The following is a 20522-nucleotide window of genomic DNA, read 5'->3' on the forward strand; positions in this document are numbered from 1 at the left end:
GGGGGGCTCTGCCGGGGCCCCCCCAACCTGCGCCGGGCCGGGCTGAGCGCTCCGGTGCCCGCTCGCCCGGCCCGAGCCGCATCGGGCTCCGCTGGGCGCCAGCGAGCGGCAGGGGGAGGCGCCTTCCTCCTCCTCCTCCTCCTCCTCCTCCACTTCCACCACTCCCTCCTCCTTCTCCCTCTCCCCGAGCCCCCCCACCCGGGGTGGTGAAATCTGGGGGGTTCCGAGCCCTCCTGGGCAAGGGGAGTGCGGGGAGCAGCAGCCGGGCTCGGCCACCCTGGCGGTCCCGGTGCCACCTCTGCAGATTGTCCCCTCCGTGCCACACCTGCAGTGTGTGCAGGGGGACAGTCAAGGTGTGTCTCCGGTGCCACACCTGCAGATTGTCCCCTCCGTGCCACTCGGGGGATCAGCCCTGCCACCCCTCCTGGCTGTGCACACAGGCTGGGGGTATTGGGGACCCCCTGTGCCCCCCTGGGCTGGGGGATCCCTCCCCCTGTCCCTTCCTGGTGCCCTTCACACCTCGGCACATCCCGGGATCGGCTCCTGCAGGGCCTGGAGATGCTCCCAGCACGGCTGGGGAGGGATTCCCTTATCCCTTATCCCTTATTCCCTCATCCTGGCTTGCTGGAGCCATGGGACAGTTGGGTTTTTGGGAATGCCACACTCCCCTCAATGCCCAACAGGAATGTGAGAGCATTTTGGGGGGCTGAGACCCCATTCCCAGCCATTCCCACCAGGGCTGGCTGCGTTTTCCTGCCCGCACCAAGCCCGGGTGCCTGCCCTCTCCCTGCTCTGCTTCCATCCATTCCCTCCCATCTCCCTTTCCCAGGAAAGCTCGGCCAGCACGCTCCTCCTGGCAGCCTCGCTCAGCGGTGGAAGTGCACAAGACATCTCCATTAACGCCAAAATAATTCACGGCAATTAATGGGACTGACCTTGAGCAGTGACAGGAGCTGAAGATGCCCCCGGGAAGAGGCGGCCCAGCAGCGCTGAGGAGGAGGAGGAGGATGGATCCCCCCACCCCGAGGGTCCCCAGCACCTTTGGGTGCTGCTGGGAGAGCTTTGGGAACAACACCAGGGTGAGGATGAGGAGGAGGGAGATGGGATGTGCCTCAATCCCCGCCACCTGGAATTCTGCAGGAATGGCCGAGCGTTGTTTTGGAGCGGCCCCGCCACCTGCCAGGCTTGTTTCCATAAAAATCCCATAATTTATAAACCAATCTCCCAATTGCTTCGGGAGAGGAGGGCTGAGCCCCCCGGCACGGCACCGCCCAGCCCTTGATCTCCTCCCCAGCCTGCCCAGGTGGGACAAACCCTCAATTTCCCCACTCCAGAACGAGCCCTGGCAAACTGGGGATAGTGCCCTGTCCTTCCCCGCCTCGGGATGCTTTTCCCACTGATGGATGAGGCTTTTAAAGAGGAATGTTTGGGTGCAATCCCTCCCGCGTTCCCGCGGTGCCTCTGGCAGGCTCTTGGCAGCACCGCTGGGAGATTTTTATTTTTTTTCCCAGCCGTTCCAGAAAGGAGTATTTTTACCCCAGCTGGATTTTATTTATGACTCCAGCGCTGGAGTGGGCTGGGATCTCTCCCGAGTGAGGAGCAAAGCCGGGGGGAGATGCCAGAGATAAATCCCCTTATTTCAGCAGGAGCTGAGGCAGGGAAGGGCAAAACGTAACCCCAGAACCATTTCCCATGTGTCCTTGTGGGGACCCACCTGAGCAACTCCTGGATGGATTTTCCAAGGAGTTATCCCCAAAAAAACCCAAACACTGAGAGATGTCCAGGCAGGATTGGGTCTGGACAAATTCCCAAATGGTGATTCCCATGTGTCCTTGTAGGGACCCACCTGAGCAACTTCTGGGTGGATTTTCCAAGGAGTTATCCCCCAAAAAAACCCCAAACACTGAGGGATGTCCAGGCAGGATTGGGTCTGGTCAAATTCCCAAATGGCGATTCCCAAATGGCGATTCCCAAATGGTGATTTCCACGTGTCCTTGTGGGGACCCACCTGAGCAACTCCTGGATCGATTTTCCAAGGAGCTATCCCAAAAAAAAACCACTGAGGGATGTCCAGGTCTGGACAAATTCCCAAATGGTGATTCCCATGTGTCCTTGTGGGGACCCACCTGAAAAACTCGTGGATGGATTTTCCAAGGAGTTATCCCAAAAAAGCCACTGAGGGGTGTCGAGGCAGGATTGGGTCTGGTCAAATTCCCAAATGGTGATTCCCAAATGGTGATTCCCAAATGGTTATCACCCCCGGGACAGCAGCTCCGTCCCACTCACCCCATGGGCTCCGCTCCCCAAAACACCACAAGCACCCCATTGTCACCCAGCAGGACGGGACGGGCTGGAGGCGCTTCCCACGTGGATCAATCCAACCCCAGGGAGGATTCGGTGCCAGCTCGGGCAGGGAGCAGCGCCGGCCTCTCCATGTCGGTAATAATCCCTGGCCGGCGGTTCACCTGCCCTAATCCCACTAATCGCTGGGATAACAGGGCGCTAATCACCCCCGAGCCAGCCCTAATCCCTGTGGGAGCCGCTCTGGAGGTGTCGCTGCTGCCAGGGGACCTCCGGGGGTGGCATCAGGAGGGAGACACGTCCCCTTTTCCTGGGGAAACTGAGGCACGGCCTCTCTCTCCAGCTCTGCTGTTTGCAAGGCTTTGCTGGGATGAATCCACGAAGAGCAAGGAGAGCTGCTGGCATGCAAACCACTCCTCTGGATGCATGAAAACACATCCTAAACCCCATTTTTGGGGGGTTTTACCAAAAAGCCAAGAGCCCCAGCGCTGAGCTTCGCACCTGGAGTTGTTCTTTTTCACCCTTAGGACCCTCCAAAGGAGATAAATTCCTCATAAACCAGAAAGAATTAATCCAATCCAGCCCTGGGGACGTGTCAGGTGAGGGAAAGCCTCACTCCAAGCCTCTGTTTTTCCCATTATTTTCCAATAATGCACACAGGGAAATTCCTTGGGAGTGGCAGGAGCATCCCAGCCCTGCCCCGGAGCTAATCCTGGGTGGGAGCTGAGTGGCTGATCCTAAAACGTGATTAAAAACACATCCCAATTCCCTCTCTTCCAGAAATCCATTTGCATCCTCAGCCCTTCCTTCTGTAGTTCTGATAATGACAGAAATAGAGGAATCCCGTAATTGCCATAAATTCATTTTATGTGATTATTCCTAAGGAGACAGAGGGGGGAAAGCCTTTTATTGGAATTAATTGTCCAGCTGGATTAATGATTTATTCTGTGGATCCATGGCTCTGTCACTGGTCCCAGAGGCCACCCCAAGGTTCTCCATCCTCCCAGAAAAAAATGGGTGGAAAAAGCAAAAAAAAAGGGCTGAAATACTTCGCTCCCGAGCTGCTGCAGGTCCCGAGCACATCCCAGCAAATTGGCCTGACTTTTGGGTGCCCCAAAGAGTGCAAAGGCACCATTAGGTATTGAATGCAATATTTATAATATTAAAATGAATATTTTAATAGGCCCATAAAAGGAGCGGAAGGAAGAAGCAAAGCAGTGGCGCCAAAGCCGCTCCTTCCTGCGAGATGAAAATGTTTCATTTCAGTTTTACTGCTCGGCTCCATCCCTGCCTCGACTTTTATATTCTATTAAAATATTAATTCCGGGGTAGAACGGAGGAATTTAATATTTCAGCTGATTTAAAAAGTCAATATTATCAAAGTTGGGGGTTGGGGAGGGGTCTCAGAGGAGAACATCTCAATAGACCAGCAGTGACATTATTTCCCCTTTTCCTTCCAAAAATTCTTTATCCCGTGGGGAAATTTCTCCCTTTCCGCTTTTACCTCTATTTTGAGAGGAAAAATAACCACCAAGGATGGGTTCCCCGATGTTTAAATCACTGTTTTGTGTGCATCCAGAAGTCCCTGATGGAAACAGAGCATCCCAACATCCTCCAAATCCAGGGAATTGATGAGCACCCCCTTCCTCCAGCACCAGGGAATCAAAGCACCTAATTACAGCAGCTCGTTAGGAGGGTTGGTTATCTTGGCAGCCAGAGAGGCCGACAAGAGAGTTTCTTTCCTTGGCTTGCTGCTTGTTTTGGGTTTAAAATTAAAAAAAAATTAAAATATGGAGATTTGGAGTTGGATTTAAGCACTGGGTGAGCTCAAAAGCAGCTCCTCTGAAATCAGGGCTGGGCTGGCCGTGGGAATTTGGGGCTGGGAGCAGTGGGGGGAGGACCAGAACATCATTTTACCCCACTTTTGGAAGGGCTGAGGGCATTTATGGCACAATGAGGGCCAGCATCCCATTTTATCCTCATTTTGGAGAGGTTGAGAGGATTTGCAGCGTGGTGAGGACCAGCATCTCATTTTATCCTCATTTTGGACAGGTTGAGGAAGGGATTTGCAGGACAGTGAGGACCACCTCATCATTTTATTCTCATTTTGGAGGGGCTGAGGGCATTTGCAGCCCCTAAATCAGGCTCTTGAAGTGAGCAAGGCCTAGCAGATGCTGATAAAACCCAAAAGCGACAGGTCCTGCCTTAAACAGAGCCCATTTTGCCTCCTGACCCTGAGCTTTCGTGAGGGCAGGACCCCAAATAGATAAACACATAAAAATCAAAGAATCCTTTCTGTTCCAGCCCTGCTCCACTCCCTGTGCAGGTGAGACCTTGCAGGAGAGCACCTGGAGGTGTCCCCAGCAGCATCAAGGACACTTTGGGGACTGTCCCCACTCCATCCCACAGCCTGGTTTGTTTTTTGGGGTGCCTTGGGATCAATTTGCTCCATCCCACAGCCTGATTTGGTTTTGGATTTTGTTTTGTTTTGTTTTTTATTTGGGGTGCCTTGGGATCAGCTTGCTTGTGATCCTACAGCCTGATTTGGTTTTGATTTTTTTGTTTGTTTGTTTTTTGATTTGGGGTGCCTTGAGACCAGTTTGCTCCATCCCACAGCCTGATTTGGTTTTTAGATTTTGGTTTTTTGTTTTTTTGATTTGGGGTCCTTTGGGATCAGCTTGTTCCATCCCACAGCCTGATTTGGTTTTGGATTTTGTTTTGTTTTGGTGGTTTTTTGTTTGTTTTGGGGTTTTTTTGGTTTTTTGTTTGTTTGTTTTTTAATTTGGGGTGCCTTGAGATCAGCTTGCTCCATCCCGCACCCTGATTTGGTTTTTTGGGCTGCCTTGGCCATGGGGTGGTGGCAGCTCAGGGGTCCCACCACCCCCATGAGTGTCACCTGTGTCCCCAGCTGGGCTGGGGTGTCGCCTGCTGCACCCCAAACCCACCCAAGCACCCCCCAAACCCCCAAACCCACCCAAGCACCCCCAAACCCCCAAACCCATCCAAGCACCTCCAAAACCCCAAACTCCCCCAAGCATCCCCAAACCCCCAAACCCATCCAAGCATCCCCCAAACCCCAAACTCCCCCAAGCATCTCCAAACCCCCAAACCCATCCAAGCATCCCCAAAATCCCAAACTCCCCCAAGCACCCCCAAACCCCCAAACCCACAAACCCCAAAAAACTCCCCAAAACACCCCAAACCCCCAACACCCATCCAAACCCCCAAACCCACCCAAGCATCTCCAAACCCCCAAACCCCCCCAAGCACCTCCAACCCCCAAACTCCCCCAAGCACCTCCAAAATCCCAAACCCATCCAAGCACCCCCAAAACCACCCAAGCACTTCCAAAACCCCAAACCCCCCAAACCCCAACACCAGCAGCAGCAGCAGGAGGGGGTTCCCCTTCTCCCTCCGTGCCTCCCCCGGGGGATTTTAACCCCGACACTTCCCCAGGGGAATCTCCCCGAGCAAGGAGGGACCAAACCCATCCCAAATCGCCCCGGAGCCCCAGCGGGCACTGCCCAGCCCGGAGCGCCCCGGTGCCCGCGGGGCTCGGCAAAGCGGAGCCAGCCTGGCTCTGATCCCGGAGCTCCCTCCCGCTGTCCGGCGCGATAACGATGGAGCAGCTGCGCAACCAGCTGGGTCAGCCTAATGGGCATCCCATAATGGCCAGGGGGGTGCTGGGGCTGCGGGATCCCAGCTGGAACAGGAACAGGATCCGGGAAAATCCTTCCCTGGCTGCCATTAGCAATCCCAGCTGGGATTGGGGCTGGTCCCATCCCGCCTGGACCCCCCTGGAAAGAGCGTTTAGGAACATGAATTTTTCAGGAGCTCGTTTAGCGTCTTCCCAGCTGGTTCTGGGCAAAGAGGATTAACCCCTTGGGGTGGGGATGGAGGGGGCAGATCCCCAGTGTGAATGGGGCCGCTGGGATTTGGGGGGTGGACAAAGCAGAATTAGGAGCAGGGGATGGGTTTGGCTCCTTGATTTCCTCTCCGGGATCAGGGAATGGCAGCAGGGATTGGGTGTCACCCAAAATATCCGTGAAACAAGCAGGGGAAACCCTTCAGGAGAGGCAAAACATGCCGGGAAACCCGTGCAGAGGGTTTTGCCCGCATCCCCCATCCGGCAAACCCGGATCCGACGGGAAGGAGCCACCGGCAGGACCGGGAGGCGTCGGGGGAAATTGCATTTGAAGCACAGCCAGTGCTGGAGTCTGCAGTAATTATAGCAGCAGGGTCAAAAGAGCCTCCTGCAACATCGTTTGGGGTTTTTTTTTCCCTGCTCAATAGGCAGCAGCTGTTTAAAATAAAATTTTAAAAAGCCCCCAGAAAGTCCACACGAGGGAAGGGTGGAGAACAGCCAGGAGAGAGCGAGGATTCTCCACTGGGATAATGGCTGGGCTGTCTCGGGGGAAAGAAAATCAGCATTTTCTGGCCGATTCTGCTGTTGAAGGTTTCTAGCAATGATTTCTCTCAGAGGTTTTTCAGCAAAACTCCCCTGCCCTCGGTGGTGTCTGGCCAAAAATGATTCAGGGTTTGGCTACAGGTGGGCACAGCTCAATTAAAGCCCCCAGGGCCTCTGGGGAGGGTCTGATCGATCCTTTCCATCGACCTGATAATGGGGCTGGCTGTGGGCAGGGATTTTCTGATGTTTCCAACCCTTTCAGACCCTCTGGGAGCCAGGGGAGCATCCGCTGGGTTATCCCATCCTTCCTCATCCTCGTCTTCCTCCCCCGGAGCTGGGAGTGCAGAGAGCCCCCATAGCTGCATTTCTCCAGTCTGGGATTAGGATTTCTAAAATCCAGCAGTTTTTGAGGGCTCTGCAAAAGGACTGAGGTGCTGTCACCGATGTCCAGGGTGTCCTTTGTCACCTCCCTTCACTCAAAAAAAAAAATTCAAAGCCAAACACCCTGGGATTTTTGACCAAAATCACACAAATTTGAAGCCAAACCCCCTGGAATGGCCAAACCATCAGATCCCAGAGCATCTGCCCAGTGGGGGATGGCAGAGAAGAGCCTGGATCCACACAGGGAGAAATTCCTGGCAGGAATATTGAATTTCATAACTGATGGATGGGAGTTTTACCAGCAGCTTTTGATGGCAGCAGATTTTGGTAATATCCCAGCCTTATTGCTGGGAAAAAATGTGAGGATTCCAAGCAGATTTTAGGGTCCTTAAAGGCATTTTCCAGTCATTTCTCCCTTCTCCCATCGCTGCTGCTTCACCCAGGGATGCTGAAGGATCTGGGAAAGGGATGGGAAGGTGCAGAATCCCAGTAAAACCAGTGGGCAGGTGGATGGGATGCACTGGTGAGGATTTGTGGGCACCAATTTTTGGGATGGGATGGCTTGGGATGGGCTCATCCCAGCGGGGCAGCTGCTGCAAGCACCAGGGATTATCCTGAGGAAAATCCCTGAATTCCCTTTCCTCCAGACAGAACTCCTGGTTCTGTGCCTGACAGGGGATATTTGTTCCTCTTTTGGGAATAAAATAGGGGAAATTCCCGAGGGATCCTCAGCCCTTCCTCATCCTGGTGATGGAGGGAGGAGCAGGAGGATGGAGAGTGGGGAAATGGCCAAAATGCTGGGAAAAAGGGTTGGCAAATCCAGGAGAGGGCTGAGCAGGGAGTGAGGGGTGGCAGCTCCTCCGTGACTGCAGCTGAATTCTGGCCCTGGCTTTGGCAAAGACAGGAAAGAAAATCCCCCTCTGGGACTGCGGGCTGGCATGCTCTGGATCACCCAAATGGGGTTATTTTCCTGCTTTTTGGCCAAAGCTGCTGGCGCTTGACCTTGAACCAGTGTCTGGTTCCCTCCTGCCAGGTTTCCAGCAGAATGAAATCAGGGCTGGGTGAGAGCTGCTCCCGCCCAGCCCTGGCTGGCCCCCCAGATACCCCAAATGACCTCAGGGTGGCTGCCAGGCTCCAGGGGGGGTTTGCAGGTGAATTTTGGGGGCTCCCAGCAGCAGTGAAAGGGAAGGGGAAGCAAACAGCCCCTCCCACCCCCAAATCTCCCAATTAATGCTCCTAATTCCTCGTTTGCAGCCCAATCATGGTGCTGATGGAATCAAGGATCCCTCTGGAGGCTCCCTGCCCCACGGGCCGAGCCTGACTCCAGCACGGCGGCGTCACACGGGGGATATTGAATTATTTCCCTGCCTTTTTCTGGGAATTGCCAGTTAAGGCTCTTAGGCAGGGCTCACTCCCAGCTCCTAATCTCATTCACCTGCCATTTACCCCAGGAGCAGAGCACGAGGCAGCCCTGCCTTCCCAGCACGCACAGATACGGGGAGCACGTTGCTAATTAGGGGGAATAATCAATATTTAGCAATGGGATCACACTGCTTAGCAGAGGGAATAATCAATGTTTACCAGGGGTGCTGCAAATTGCAGAGCAGGGCAATTCCAGGTGTGTGGAGTTGGGGTGCAGCAAAGGGAAAAACGGGTCCTGGCACTCCAAAATTCCTCAAGAAAGGAAATGGAAAAGCAAAAATTGGGGTTTGTTGTGCATGTGGATTAATCACATTAATAAAAAATCAAAATAATTACCGAGTTATTTAATTTTAAAATTATATTATAAATATAATAAATATATATATTATAAATACTGTGTATAATTTATATCATTAATATAATATAATATAATATAATATAATATAATATAATATAATATAATATAATATAATATAATATAATATAATATAATATAATATAATATAATATAATATAATATAATATAATCTTACATTACATTATACTTTTTAATTTTGAAATTTATTTTCATTTAAAATTTAAAATAATTCCCTAAGCATCCAAAACTCCAGCCTGGCACCTGGGAGTCTTCAGGGAATGTTCTCCCAATCCCCAGGATTTCTGGGCCCTAAAACCAGATTTGGGGGCACCAAAACCATTTGCAAGCTCAATCAAACTTGGCCAAGTTGCTCATGAAATAAGGAGAGAGGAAATCTGACAGTTTGGGTTTCACACTGGCAGAGGGAGAGGCTTTGTCCTGAAATCCCTTCTCCACTTCCAAGTTGCCTTTGGGAATGCTGGAAATGCCCTGAAATCCAAGCAGCCCCTCTCAAATCCCTTCCTTTTGGCCCTCAAAGTTATCATTTAATTAAATACAACCCAAAACGCTTTGATTAGGGCCCAAGACTGATATGCCTCTTTTTTCAAACCTATTAAAAAATTAAAAACCCCAAAAGCCATGGGGGTGGAAGTTCCCGTCAGTTTGAGGCAGAACAAAGCAGCACCAGGAATGGATGTGGTGCCACGGAGGCAGATGGAGGAGAGCTCTGGATGAGAAATGCTCTTTACCCCACCTATATTTTGCTAAATTTTGATTTTTGTTTTTTGACCATAAAGTTTTTTAAATACCCTGTTTTTTAACACCTTTCCATAGGGCTGCAGCTCCCTGCCGAAAATAGGGAGCCTGCTGACACCCACTCCACGACTCCTGCCGTCCTCAGTTCCACTTTTTTGTGCTATTGATATGATTTTTTTTTTCTTTCTCCTGGCTCATTTCAAGCCTGAGCTCCCCAGACTCCGGCTGACATCTGTTAATATCCTGAAACCCCAGCCCCAAGGCTCTGAAACCACGACTGCTGCTATTTTCAGGCCGTGCTGGGATCAGGAGGGGTTTTCCCCACCCTGGGCTCGCTGGCAGCCCCGGGCGATCCAGGACATCAACCCGCTGAGTTTTCCACTGGATTTGCTCTCCTGGGACTGCACAGGCTCCAGAGAAGGCAGAGAAGCTGCTGGGCTCGGGTGAAACCAAAATTGTCCCCAATAGTGGGGACAGAGGTGAGAGGAATGGCAGATCCATCTTTATAAACAAGCTGTGGGTCTGCTGGTAGATAAAACCATCTCTGGAAAATAAAAGAAGCAAGGGGAAGAATTCCACTGATTGGAAAGGAATGGAAATGGAATGGAATGGAATGATTGGAAATGAATGGAAAAAGATATTTGCTTTTACAAATAAACTTTAGGTTTGTTGATAAATCAAATTAGACATTGAGAGATGAAAGAAACAATGGGGAAGAAAAACCCCTAAATTCCGTAAGAATTAAAAATTAAAAGGGAGGGTTATACATTAGAGGGAAATCTCTGGTATCAGGTGTTTTGGGAAGTGTGTACCTCTCAAGTACCTCAGCCAATGGGGAAAGAGAGAAGGGAAATGTGGCTGGGAAATTGGGATAAAAAGGAGGCTGAGTCCTCCAAAAATTCGAGAGATTCCAGAGGAATGCCCCATGGCCTCTCACTTTATTCAAATAAAGCCAGAAAGCACTCTTCTGTCTCCTTTTTGGACATAAACCTCTGGTGTTTGTGGATTAATTTTCCTAATAGAAAGAACCAGCAGACCCCAGGAAAGACAAAGCACATCCCACCATGCCCAGCCACCTTCCAGCCTCACCTCTTCAGCCTGCTAACTCAAATCAAGGAAAACGCCATCTGGGGAGAAGAGAAAAACAATAATTTAATTTTTTTTTAATTATTTTTTGTGCATATTGAGTGTGCCGCGCTCTCCGCCCGAGCCCAGCCTCTGTTTTACTGTACTAATGACTTTTTACACTCCAGGTAAAATCAGAACAAGACAAGGAGGCTTTTCGAAAGCTCGTTCTGACAAATTCCTCGCTGTAATTACTGGAGCAGAAAGAACTCATCAGCAGAACACGCCGTTGCTCGGGGCCCTAAAAGTCTCGAGTGCTGGTGAATGGCCCAGATCTGGGAGCGGGGCAGGGCTCGGCAGGTCCTGCACGCCCAGCCCCGCTCCCCTCCCCGGCCCAGGAGCGATTTTATACCCCAGTGATCCCGAGAAATGCCCGTCCCCCCGGGGCACGGAGGGGGCTGGGCTGGGTTTGGTGGTTAAAGGAGATTCGGGGCTGGTTGGATTCCCTGTGAAGGGTGAGGGTCCCCACAGGATCGTTCCCACTGATCACCCAGCTCTGGGTGCTGTGGTGGGAAAAAAAAATCCATTTCCATCAAAATCAGAATGAAATCCACGGAAAGCAAGAGGGGGGAATAAAGCCCAGCCTGGTCTGGTGGCAGTGGTTTCAGCAGCCAGCTGAATATCCCTTGGAACATCCCTTGGAACGTCCCTTGGAACGTCCCTTGGAACGTCCCTTGGAACATCCCTTGGGATATCCTTTGGAATATCCCTTGGGATACCCCTTGGAACATCCCTTAGAATGTCCCTTGGGATATCCCTTGGGATATCCTTTGGAATATCCCATGGAATGCCCCTTTGATCATCCCTTGGAACATCCCTTGGGATATCTCTTGGAATATCCCTTGGAATATCCTTGGAACATCCCTTGGAACATCCCTTGGAATATTCCTTGGAACATCCCTTGGAACATCCTTGGAACATCCCTTGGGATATCCCTTGGAATATCCCTTGGAATATCCTTGGAACATCCCTTGGAACATCCCTTGGAACATCCCTTGGGATATCCCTTGGAATATCCCTTGGAACGTCCCTTGGAACATCCTTGGAACGTCCCTTGGGATATCCCTTGGAATATCCCTTGGGATATCCCTTGGAACATCCTTGGAAAAAGAAAGAGTCGGTGCTCTGAGGAGCAGCCCACAAGAAACACCAAGAAGGTGTGGAACTTTTGTGATAAGGAGACAACAGTGTGGAACTCCTGCAATCAGATGACAACATCGTCCCTCACGTCCTGGCCACAGCACAGGGAAAACCCATCCCAGCTTGGCTCTCACTGCCCTCTCCAGCCAAGGCAGCTCCCAAAGAGGGAAATCCCACAAAAAATGGGCTCTAAACTTGGACTGAGCAGGTGAGAGATGAGGGAGAGGAGAAATCCCTCCATCCCTGATCCTCTCAGCATGGAGGGCTGGGGGCTGCAGAGGTGTCCCCCTGCCGCAGGGGACAATGAGGACACACAGCCCAGGAGGGTCCCCAGCATCACACAGAGTGTCCCTCCCCTGCCACCACCCCGCAGCCACTGCTGCCACCTAAAAGGACTTGTCATTAGGGATTCATGGTGGATTAGACACCCAGCCCCAGATGGCTTCAACACCCCGGGCAGAGCATCAGCGGGAAACTCCCTGGGAGGGACGGGCTGGGACAGGCTGGGGGACACCTGGGGATGGGCAGCACCTCCCTGTCCCCATGGCTGGGGCTGAGAGCTGGGGGCGTTCCCAGGCACCAGGGCAGGAGGGGGATTTGAAGCCCAAAAAGGGACAAACATGGACCTGGATGGATCCAAAGCAAAATGGATCCAGAGCAAGATGGATCCATGGAGCTGGATGGATCCAGAGCAGGATGGATTCATGGTGGACCTGGATGGATCCAGAGCAGGATGGATTCATGATGGACTTGGATGGATCCATGATGGACTTGGATGGATCCAGAGCAGGATGGATCCAGAGCAGGATAGATCCATGATGGACCTGGTAGGAACCAGAGTGCGGATGGATCCATGGACCTGGATGGATCCATGACGGACTTGGATGGATCCATGATGGACCTGGTTAGATCCAGAGGATGGATGGTTCCATGATGGACCTAGATGGATCCAGAGCAGGATGGATCCATGATGGACCAGGAAGGATCCAAGATTGACCTGGATGGATCCAGAGCACGGATGGACCCAGAAAGGACCCGGATGGATCCAGAGCAAGAGGAGAAGTCACCTCCAGCTCACCCCCACCGAGGTCAGCCCCACAGAGCGCCCCAAACTGAGCGCTTCCAGCAGCACCACGATCCCACAAAGCTCTCCCTGCCCCCTGGAAAAGCTGGAGCTTGGATCCTGACCCACCCTCTGCACTCTCCAGCTGCGTTCGCTGCCCTCAGCAGCCAATCCATTGATGGGCAGCGATGCTGTTTTGGATCCTGAATCTCCAAAAAGACTTTTAGCTGTTTCCTTGGCTGGCTGGTTTGGATTTACAACACCCAGGTCAAGAGTTCTCTCTGTTGGAAAACAAAACCTTCCCTTTTTGGAGGGGCTCCCTCCCTTCCTTTGGGGTCCCTGCACCCCAATTCTGGCACTGGGTGTGACCCCAAGAGTTCCCCAGCACCCCGAGAGCGGGGCTGGAGCAAACAGGGAGAATGGATCCCTCTGCTCTTAATCTCCCTCTATCTGCTCATTAAATATTGATGGTAGTTAAATATTCATAGAACATTTGGCTCGGAGTTTTTATCTGTCTTCAGGCGGACGTGGGGTCTTTGATGTGTTATTTTCCTGGTCACCCAAGGTCCCAGAAGCCTCCAGACTTGTCAACACTCTTTTGAGGGAGCTTTTCCCCCCCCTTTTTGCCACGTGTTGCTGGGAGAGGGTTTGGATTCTTTCATCCCCAGCTTCTTTTTGCTTTGCATCCTCTTTCCTCCTGGATCTGTCCCCAGATGATTCCCGTGGTTCTGGAGGTGCCTGGGAGCATCCAAAGGGGAGGTTGAGCATCACTCGCTGCTCTGGGAGCCTCTATCAGCAGGGAGAGGCCCCTGTGGGTCTCCCCGGGTACGTCCGGACCCCGAGGTGCTGCACCCCAGTTTGGGGACCCCCAGGGAGCACCGTGACCCGGCCAGGCCGTGCGGAGGAACAGCACCGAGAGCCGTTCGTGGGGCAGCACTGACATCTTGTGCCAGACGCCGGGAAAACAGCATCCAGGGGTTGTTGGGATGGATGCAGGGGCTCCTGCGCTGCTGCTGCTGCGCCCCAAACCCTGCCCGTGCCCACCCGGGGCTGGCACCGCACCCAGATCAGGGCTGGGCTGCTGCCATGAACGCCCTGAGGGGACAAAAGTGACAGAGGGACCCAGGCCTCACCCCAGACCTGTATAGCTGGTGCTCATCCCCAGCTTCATCCCCATCTTCATCCCCAGTTTCATCCCCAGCTTCATCCGCATCATCCCCATCTTCATCCTCATCTTCATCTTCATCCTCTTCATCATCCCGTCTTCATCTCCATCATCATCCCCAGCTTCATCCCATTCATCATCTCCATCTTCATCCCTGTCTTCATCCCCTTCATCATCCCCATTTTCATCTCCATCATCATCCCCAGCTTCATCCCATTCATCATCTCCATCTTCATCCCTGTCTTCATCCCCTTCATCATCCCCATTTTCATCTCCATCATCATCCCCTCCATCATCCCCTTCATCATCCCCATCTTCATCCCCATCTTCATCTCCATCATCACCCCCACCATCATCCCCTTCATCATCCCCTTCGTCATCCCCATCTTCATCCTCTTCATCATCCCCATCATCTTCACCCCCATCTTCACCCCATCTTCACCCTCATTTTCATCCCCATCATCCCCATCTTCATCCCCACCTTCATCCCCTTCACCATCTCCATCATCATCCCCAGCTTCATCCCCATCCTCACCCCCACCATCTCCCTCATCCCCTTTGAGCTGTCCCCATTCCAACCCTTCCCACCTGGAATTCTCCCTGCAGCAAACTCCTGGGGACATCAGGAAGGTCCTTCCCCACTCCCAGCCCAGGAAATATTTCTGGGAGGATTTTAGGGGAATTTCCAGCACGGGGGAAGGGGAGTTCCCACCGGGGCTCCATCCACCCCACCTGCTCGGAGCGATGCCAGGGGAAGATTCTCAAGGAAAACACCCCGGGCTGGGCCTGGAGGAAATGAATTCACCTCCCTTGGGGTGTCTTTTCCTCCCTGGTCAGGCGGTGGCAGAAAATACGTGTGAAAAAGGTCACCGAGGCCACAAAGGCAGATCGGAGCTGCTGATAGCTGGGAAAGCACCGCGGGAAGCCGGGGCCGGCTAGGGGAGGGGGATTGGGGTGGGCTGAAACAGAATTCCCCAAACCCTGGTGATGCTGATCCCCCTTACCCATCACCTGCATCCCATGGGCACTGTCCAGCCTTAGGGCTGCAGCCTGGAGGAAACCCAGAGAGCTCCCGGTGTGGGTTGTTGGGATTAGTTTTGATCCCAACGCCTGGGTGCAGAGGATTTTATGAGCATCTTCCTTGCTGGTTTGGGATTTATCCTTCTTTTTCGTGTTTTGTGCCTTTCAGGTTGCTAGGAAATGATGAGGAGAGTGGAAACTGCAGGAATGGGGGTGCAGGTCAGGAATGGGGGTGCAGGTCAGGAGTCAGAGGAGGCTTTGGGTTTATTTGAGTTCTGAACTCGGGGTTTTCAAAGGCCAGGGCTGGGGAGAGCTCACTCAGCTCGAGCAGCCCAGCCCTGATCGCAATCTCAGGCAGAGGAGCTGGGTGTGAAATCAGCGTTTGAGCCGGGGCGTCCCTGCGGGGGCAGCCAGGATGCCGGGGCCAAAGGACACGGGAAATGAGTCAGTGAGCACCCGGAGATGTGCGGGGAACGGGGAGAGTTCAGCTCGGGACGGCTGAGAGAGGCTGAAATGCCCAGGGGGAAGGGGACAGCCACAAAACCCCTGCCCTGTGCCCAGGGACAAGGGGATAGCCACAAAATCCCCTCCCTCAGGAGATGGGGACAGGGGTTGTCACTCCAAATGGGAACTTTTCACCTCTCCGAGGTCACCATCACTGTTTTGGGCTCAAACCCCTTCCCTTTGGGGCTGCTCTCTCTCTGGGCCAGCGGGATGTGGGGACGCAGCTCCAAAATCAAGAGAGGAGCCCAAACTCCCAGAGATTTACACCAAAGCCACACAATGCCATGTTTTTCAGGGTGTTTCCACTTCCCACAGGTGAGAACATCACTCCCAAGCTTTCCTGAATTAGGGAGGTGAGGGTGACATGGGCTGATCCAAGCCTGGACCAGCTTCTTCTTCCAGCAACACCTGGGACCTGCCCAGCACTCCTCCCACAGGACTGACATGTCTGAAATTGGATTTAGCTGTGATTTTCCTGGTGAAATCTCCCCTGGAAAAGGACGGCAGCACTCATTTCATCTCGATTCCATAGGAGGAAGGAGTCTCAGGCCAGCTGGGTGCCAGGCGATGCCTTGGACAAAAAAATACCCCAAAACATCTCCACTGCCCCAAAACATCTCTGCTTTCTGGATGCAGAATCCAGCTGGGCTCTGCAGGGTCGTGGGTGGCAAAGGGGACACCTATTTTTGGGGACATTTTTTTGGTGGCCCAATCTGACAGAAACCATCTCTGCAGCAGCTGGGGAAGTCCTGGGTGGCTGGGGCCGGACAAGGACTTCATAAAACAAGGAAATGGCACGAACGGGGTGTGAATTCAGCGGTTACCTCGGCGTCAGATGGAAAAGCTGACCCGACCACGCTTGAAAAGGGAGAAGAAGAAACCAAACAGAGGGAGAAGAAGAAATCAAACAAATCCTTGTTAGAAACAGCCCTGACCTGACAAAGCAGTTCTGCTCCCGGGCTGACTTTGGCTGCCCCAGCTGCAGCAGCTGCCCCGGGGGTTATTGATCGGCTGGGAGGGAAATGCAGCATCGATAAAGCATCGGCTGGAAAAGCAGCTCTGCCCCGGGGGCGAGCGGCATTCCAGGGCTGTCCCGGGTTGTCCCGGGCTGTCCCTGCGTGTCCCAGGCTGTCTCACACCCAGAGCTGGGAGTACAGGCACAGAGCCCCCAAGAAACAATATTGTTTTGGTTTTTCTTTAATTTTTTCTAAGCCTTCTGATGTTTATGTTTTTGTAACAAAATTTTTTACGCACTTTAGGCAAATAGCTTATTGTTGTGTATTCTTTTATGGAGGGAGAAAAAATTAATAAACTGTTAATTTGTCTAGTGTCATTGGAGAGGTAGCACTGCCATCTTCGAATCTACTGTCACTTTTGGAAATCTGTAAATATTAAAGTTAGAAATTAAACTTTCTTCTTTTTTACTTTAGAGAGCTGCATGACAGTGTTGTTTTATTTCGTGTCCTGTAGCAACAGAAACAGGGGAAGAAAGGGGGGGAAAAGATGTTTTCCAGCCCAGATGATTTGTGGGATCAAAGGACTTTTGGGGCCACCCCAGAGCAGAGATTCTGCCCATGTCCTGTGCCCTTCTCTGCATCAAACACTGATGAGCTGGGAATGTCATTCCCAGCCTTCTTTTCCTGCTGCAAATTTTAAAATTCCTGAGATAGAATTTTACCTCGGAGTCACTAAATGGGGTTTTCCCAGAACGATAAACCCTCTTTTGTTTCCCTTCGTTTTGTTTTCCAGGGAACATTTTCTACCCTTAGAGGGCCGTGTTTGCCCCAGCTGTAGCAGGAGCTCTGTGGTGCGTGGGGGTGGGAAGAGGGATGAGGGAAAAGATGGATCCAGTCAGGGAAAGGCGAGCCAAGAGCTGGGCCAGAGCAGAGCCAGAGACATCTCTGCTCCCCCAGGAGGGATGAATTGGGAATTTGGGGGATGACAAAAGGTGCTCAGCTCTACCAGACAAACACAAACCCCAATTATCTGCTCCCACCACCCTTGGGGCATCCCCTGGCACCTCACTGTCATCCCACACAGCATCCCAGACAAACTGAGGCTGGTTTCTGGGAAGTGGCTTTGGAGAAGAGCAAATTCCCATTCCTGTCACAGACATCTTTTATGAAAAATCCTTTCCTTAGGATTTTTCCTCCTGAGAAGCTGAGAGGCCTCAGGAACAAAATGTAAACAATGATTATCTGCTGCTGTGGAATGCAACAGGTGGATCTGTGATTGGTCTCATGTGGTTGTTTCTAATGAATGGCCAATCACAGCCCAGCTGGCTCAGACTCTCTGTCTGACACACAAGCCTTTGTTATTCATTCTTTCTTTTTCTATTCTTAGCCAGCCTTCTGATGAAATGCTTTCTTCTATTCTTTTAGTATAGTTTTAATGTAACATATATCATAAAATAATAAATCAGCCTTCTGAAACATGGAGTCAGGTCCTCGTCTCTTCCCTCATCCTCAGACCCCTGTGAACACCATCACACATTCCCCTTCCAGGAGCAGCACCCCAAGGCAGTCCAGGACACAGCCTCAAGCTGCACCAAGGGAAATACAAGTTGGATATCAGGAAGAAGTTTATTACAGAGAGGGTGATAAAGTTCTGGAATTGCTGCCCGGGGAAGTGGTGGAGTCCCCATCCCTGGGCGTGCTTAACAAAGCCTGGATGTGGCACTCAGTGCCAGGGTTTAGCTGAGGTGCTGGGGCTGGGTTGGACTCGATCTTTAAGGTCTCTTCCAGCCTGGAGGATCTGTGGTTCTGTGCAGGGCTGTGTCCCCAGCACCCCAGGATCCCTCGGCGTTCCCAGCTCAGCCTCCGCCTCTCCCGCTGCTCCCCTTCCTGCGCCAGCTGCAGGCAGCTGGGAAGCGCCCTGGGACCTGCAGGGCTGGGGGGAGAAGGGGCTTTTTTGACAGCTGCAGCCAGGCAAAATCCACCAGGGATTCCCTCACTGGCCTCTGCTTTCCCAGCCCAGCACGGCCAAGAACATGAGCTGCAGCTTTGGCACCGAGAGCGGGGAAGTGGAGCCACCTGCCCGTCCTCCCCCTGGGCCCCAAACACCCCCAAAAATGCACAGAGGAGTTTGTGTGACTGATGCAAGCACACAAATGTTTTGTGGTTGCTCTATAGCTTTATTTTCTCTATGGCTGGGTGTTTTGGGGCGTTTTTGGCTGGTGGTCCCCAGGGCCAGGATACAAAACTGCAGGGCAGGGAGAGGACAGACACTCTGCAGGATGCTGTGCCTGTCCCTTGACCCATCCAAAGGACATCTCCAAACCCTCTCACCTCCCCTGGGGCTCCCCCACACAGCCTGCCCAGGCACTGAGGGTGCAGAGCCAAGCTTTGGGAACAGCCTGTCCATCAGCCCCAGCGCTGGAGGCCCGAGCTCAGGAAAAATCCCAAGCCCATCGGTGCCAGAAGCACGGCCTGGGAGCACATTTTTCCTTTCCCAGGGCTGGGGAGGGGATGAGGCGATGAAGTATCACTTTCCCTCTGTGCTTTGGGACGTGGCAGCGGCCAGGCCCTCCCCCTGGCCCTGGGGGAAGATCCCCCATAAAAGCAGCCGGGGCAGGCTGGCCCCAGCACAGGCGGCTCAGCCACTGCCACAGCCCAGCATGGGGACAGCCTCCAGGGTGGTGTGTGCCCTCCTCATCCTCTGCACGCTGTGCTGGCACAGCCTGGCTCAGAGTGAGCATCGCCCCCAACCCAGGGGCTGGGGATGGGGACAGGACCTGGGCATGGGGGGACAAGGACGGGGATGGGGATGGACAAACCGGGGCAAACGGGATGGGATGGGATGGGGGGACAGAGTGGGGATGGGGCCCAGAGCGGGAATGGGGACAGAACCCAGGGATGGGGATGGGGCAGAACCCCGGGCTGTGGACAGAACCCAGGGATGGAGCACAGGGACAGAACCCAGGGCTGTGGGGTCCGGTTTGCTTCATGCACAGAGTGCAGGGGGATCCCCCCCAAAGAGCTGCCACTGCCATGGCAGGAGGGCTGAGGAGGGGCTGGGGGTCTCCAGGCTGAGCCAGGCTTGTGCTGTCCCCCAGGAGCTCCAGCCATGCCGGACAAGTGCTGCTTCAACTTCCAGACCAGGAGGATCAAGAGGGACAACGTGGTGGCCTGCTACCCCACCAGCCCCGAGTGCCCGCACCAGGCTGTGATGTGAGTACCCCAAACCCACCCCTGCACCCTGCCACACCCCTGCCTTGCTTTGGTGACCCCCTGAGCCCCTCAGGAGCTCTGTGTTGGGGTCCCCACTGACCCCAGCCCCTCTGTGCCCCAGCTTCAGGGTGAGGAACGGGAAGGAGATCTGCACCCAGGCCAGCAGAGCGTGGGTCAAGAGGTACCAGCAGAGCTTCCAAGTCAGCTCCTTCTCCATCCCCAGCTAGTGGGGTGGCTGGGGACAGCCCCGTGGGGGACAGCACCCCGGCAGAGGGGACACTTCTGGGTGGAGCAGCTCACAAGGGACATCCTCCCCATCACCATGACCCTCACCACAGGAGGAGGCCTTCTCCAGCCTTTGCCAGCCCAGCAGGATGGGGTGCCCAGACTCTCTGTGGTCCACGGAGAGGCTGCAGCAGGCGGGGGGTGAAGGGGGAGCAGCTCCACATTTGTTTTTTGTCGACTCTGAACAGAATTAAACGCGATTCCCACACGCAAACATCTGTCTGTGCGAGTCTCTGGGGCCTGGGCAGGTCCTGCTGCCGCCTTTCCTGCCCAGGTGTTGGGAGCAGCAAGGAGCCAGCAGCAGCTGGAGCCTCAGCCAGGTCTCTGTGAGGCTGTCCAGGGGTGAATGGGGCCAAACCAAACCCAGGAGAGCTCTGGGGAAGAACCAGAGGGACAACACGGCGGGGAGGAGGGAGCTCCCTGTG

At 53.3% G+C, this 20522-nt stretch overlaps 1 protein-coding gene across 1 annotated transcript; it reads left to right on the plus strand.

The window, feature by feature from the left end:
* Positions 1-19242: 19242 nt before the first annotated feature.
* Positions 19243-20298, plus strand: LOC115911681 (C-C motif chemokine 4-like). Its single transcript, XM_030962836.1, has 3 exons — positions 19243-19332; positions 19698-19812; positions 19934-20298. Exons 1-3 carry the CDS (start codon positions 19260-19262, stop codon positions 20037-20039), a joined length of 294 nt encoding a protein of 97 aa, XP_030818696.1. The 5' UTR covers positions 19243-19259; the 3' UTR covers positions 20040-20298.
* The last annotated feature ends 224 nt before the right edge of the window (positions 20299-20522 follow it).

Source organism: Camarhynchus parvulus, chromosome 19 (assembly GCF_901933205.1).
Source record: "Camarhynchus parvulus chromosome 19, STF_HiC, whole genome shotgun sequence".
NCBI classification, from domain to species: domain Eukaryota; kingdom Metazoa; phylum Chordata; class Aves; order Passeriformes; family Thraupidae; genus Camarhynchus; species Camarhynchus parvulus.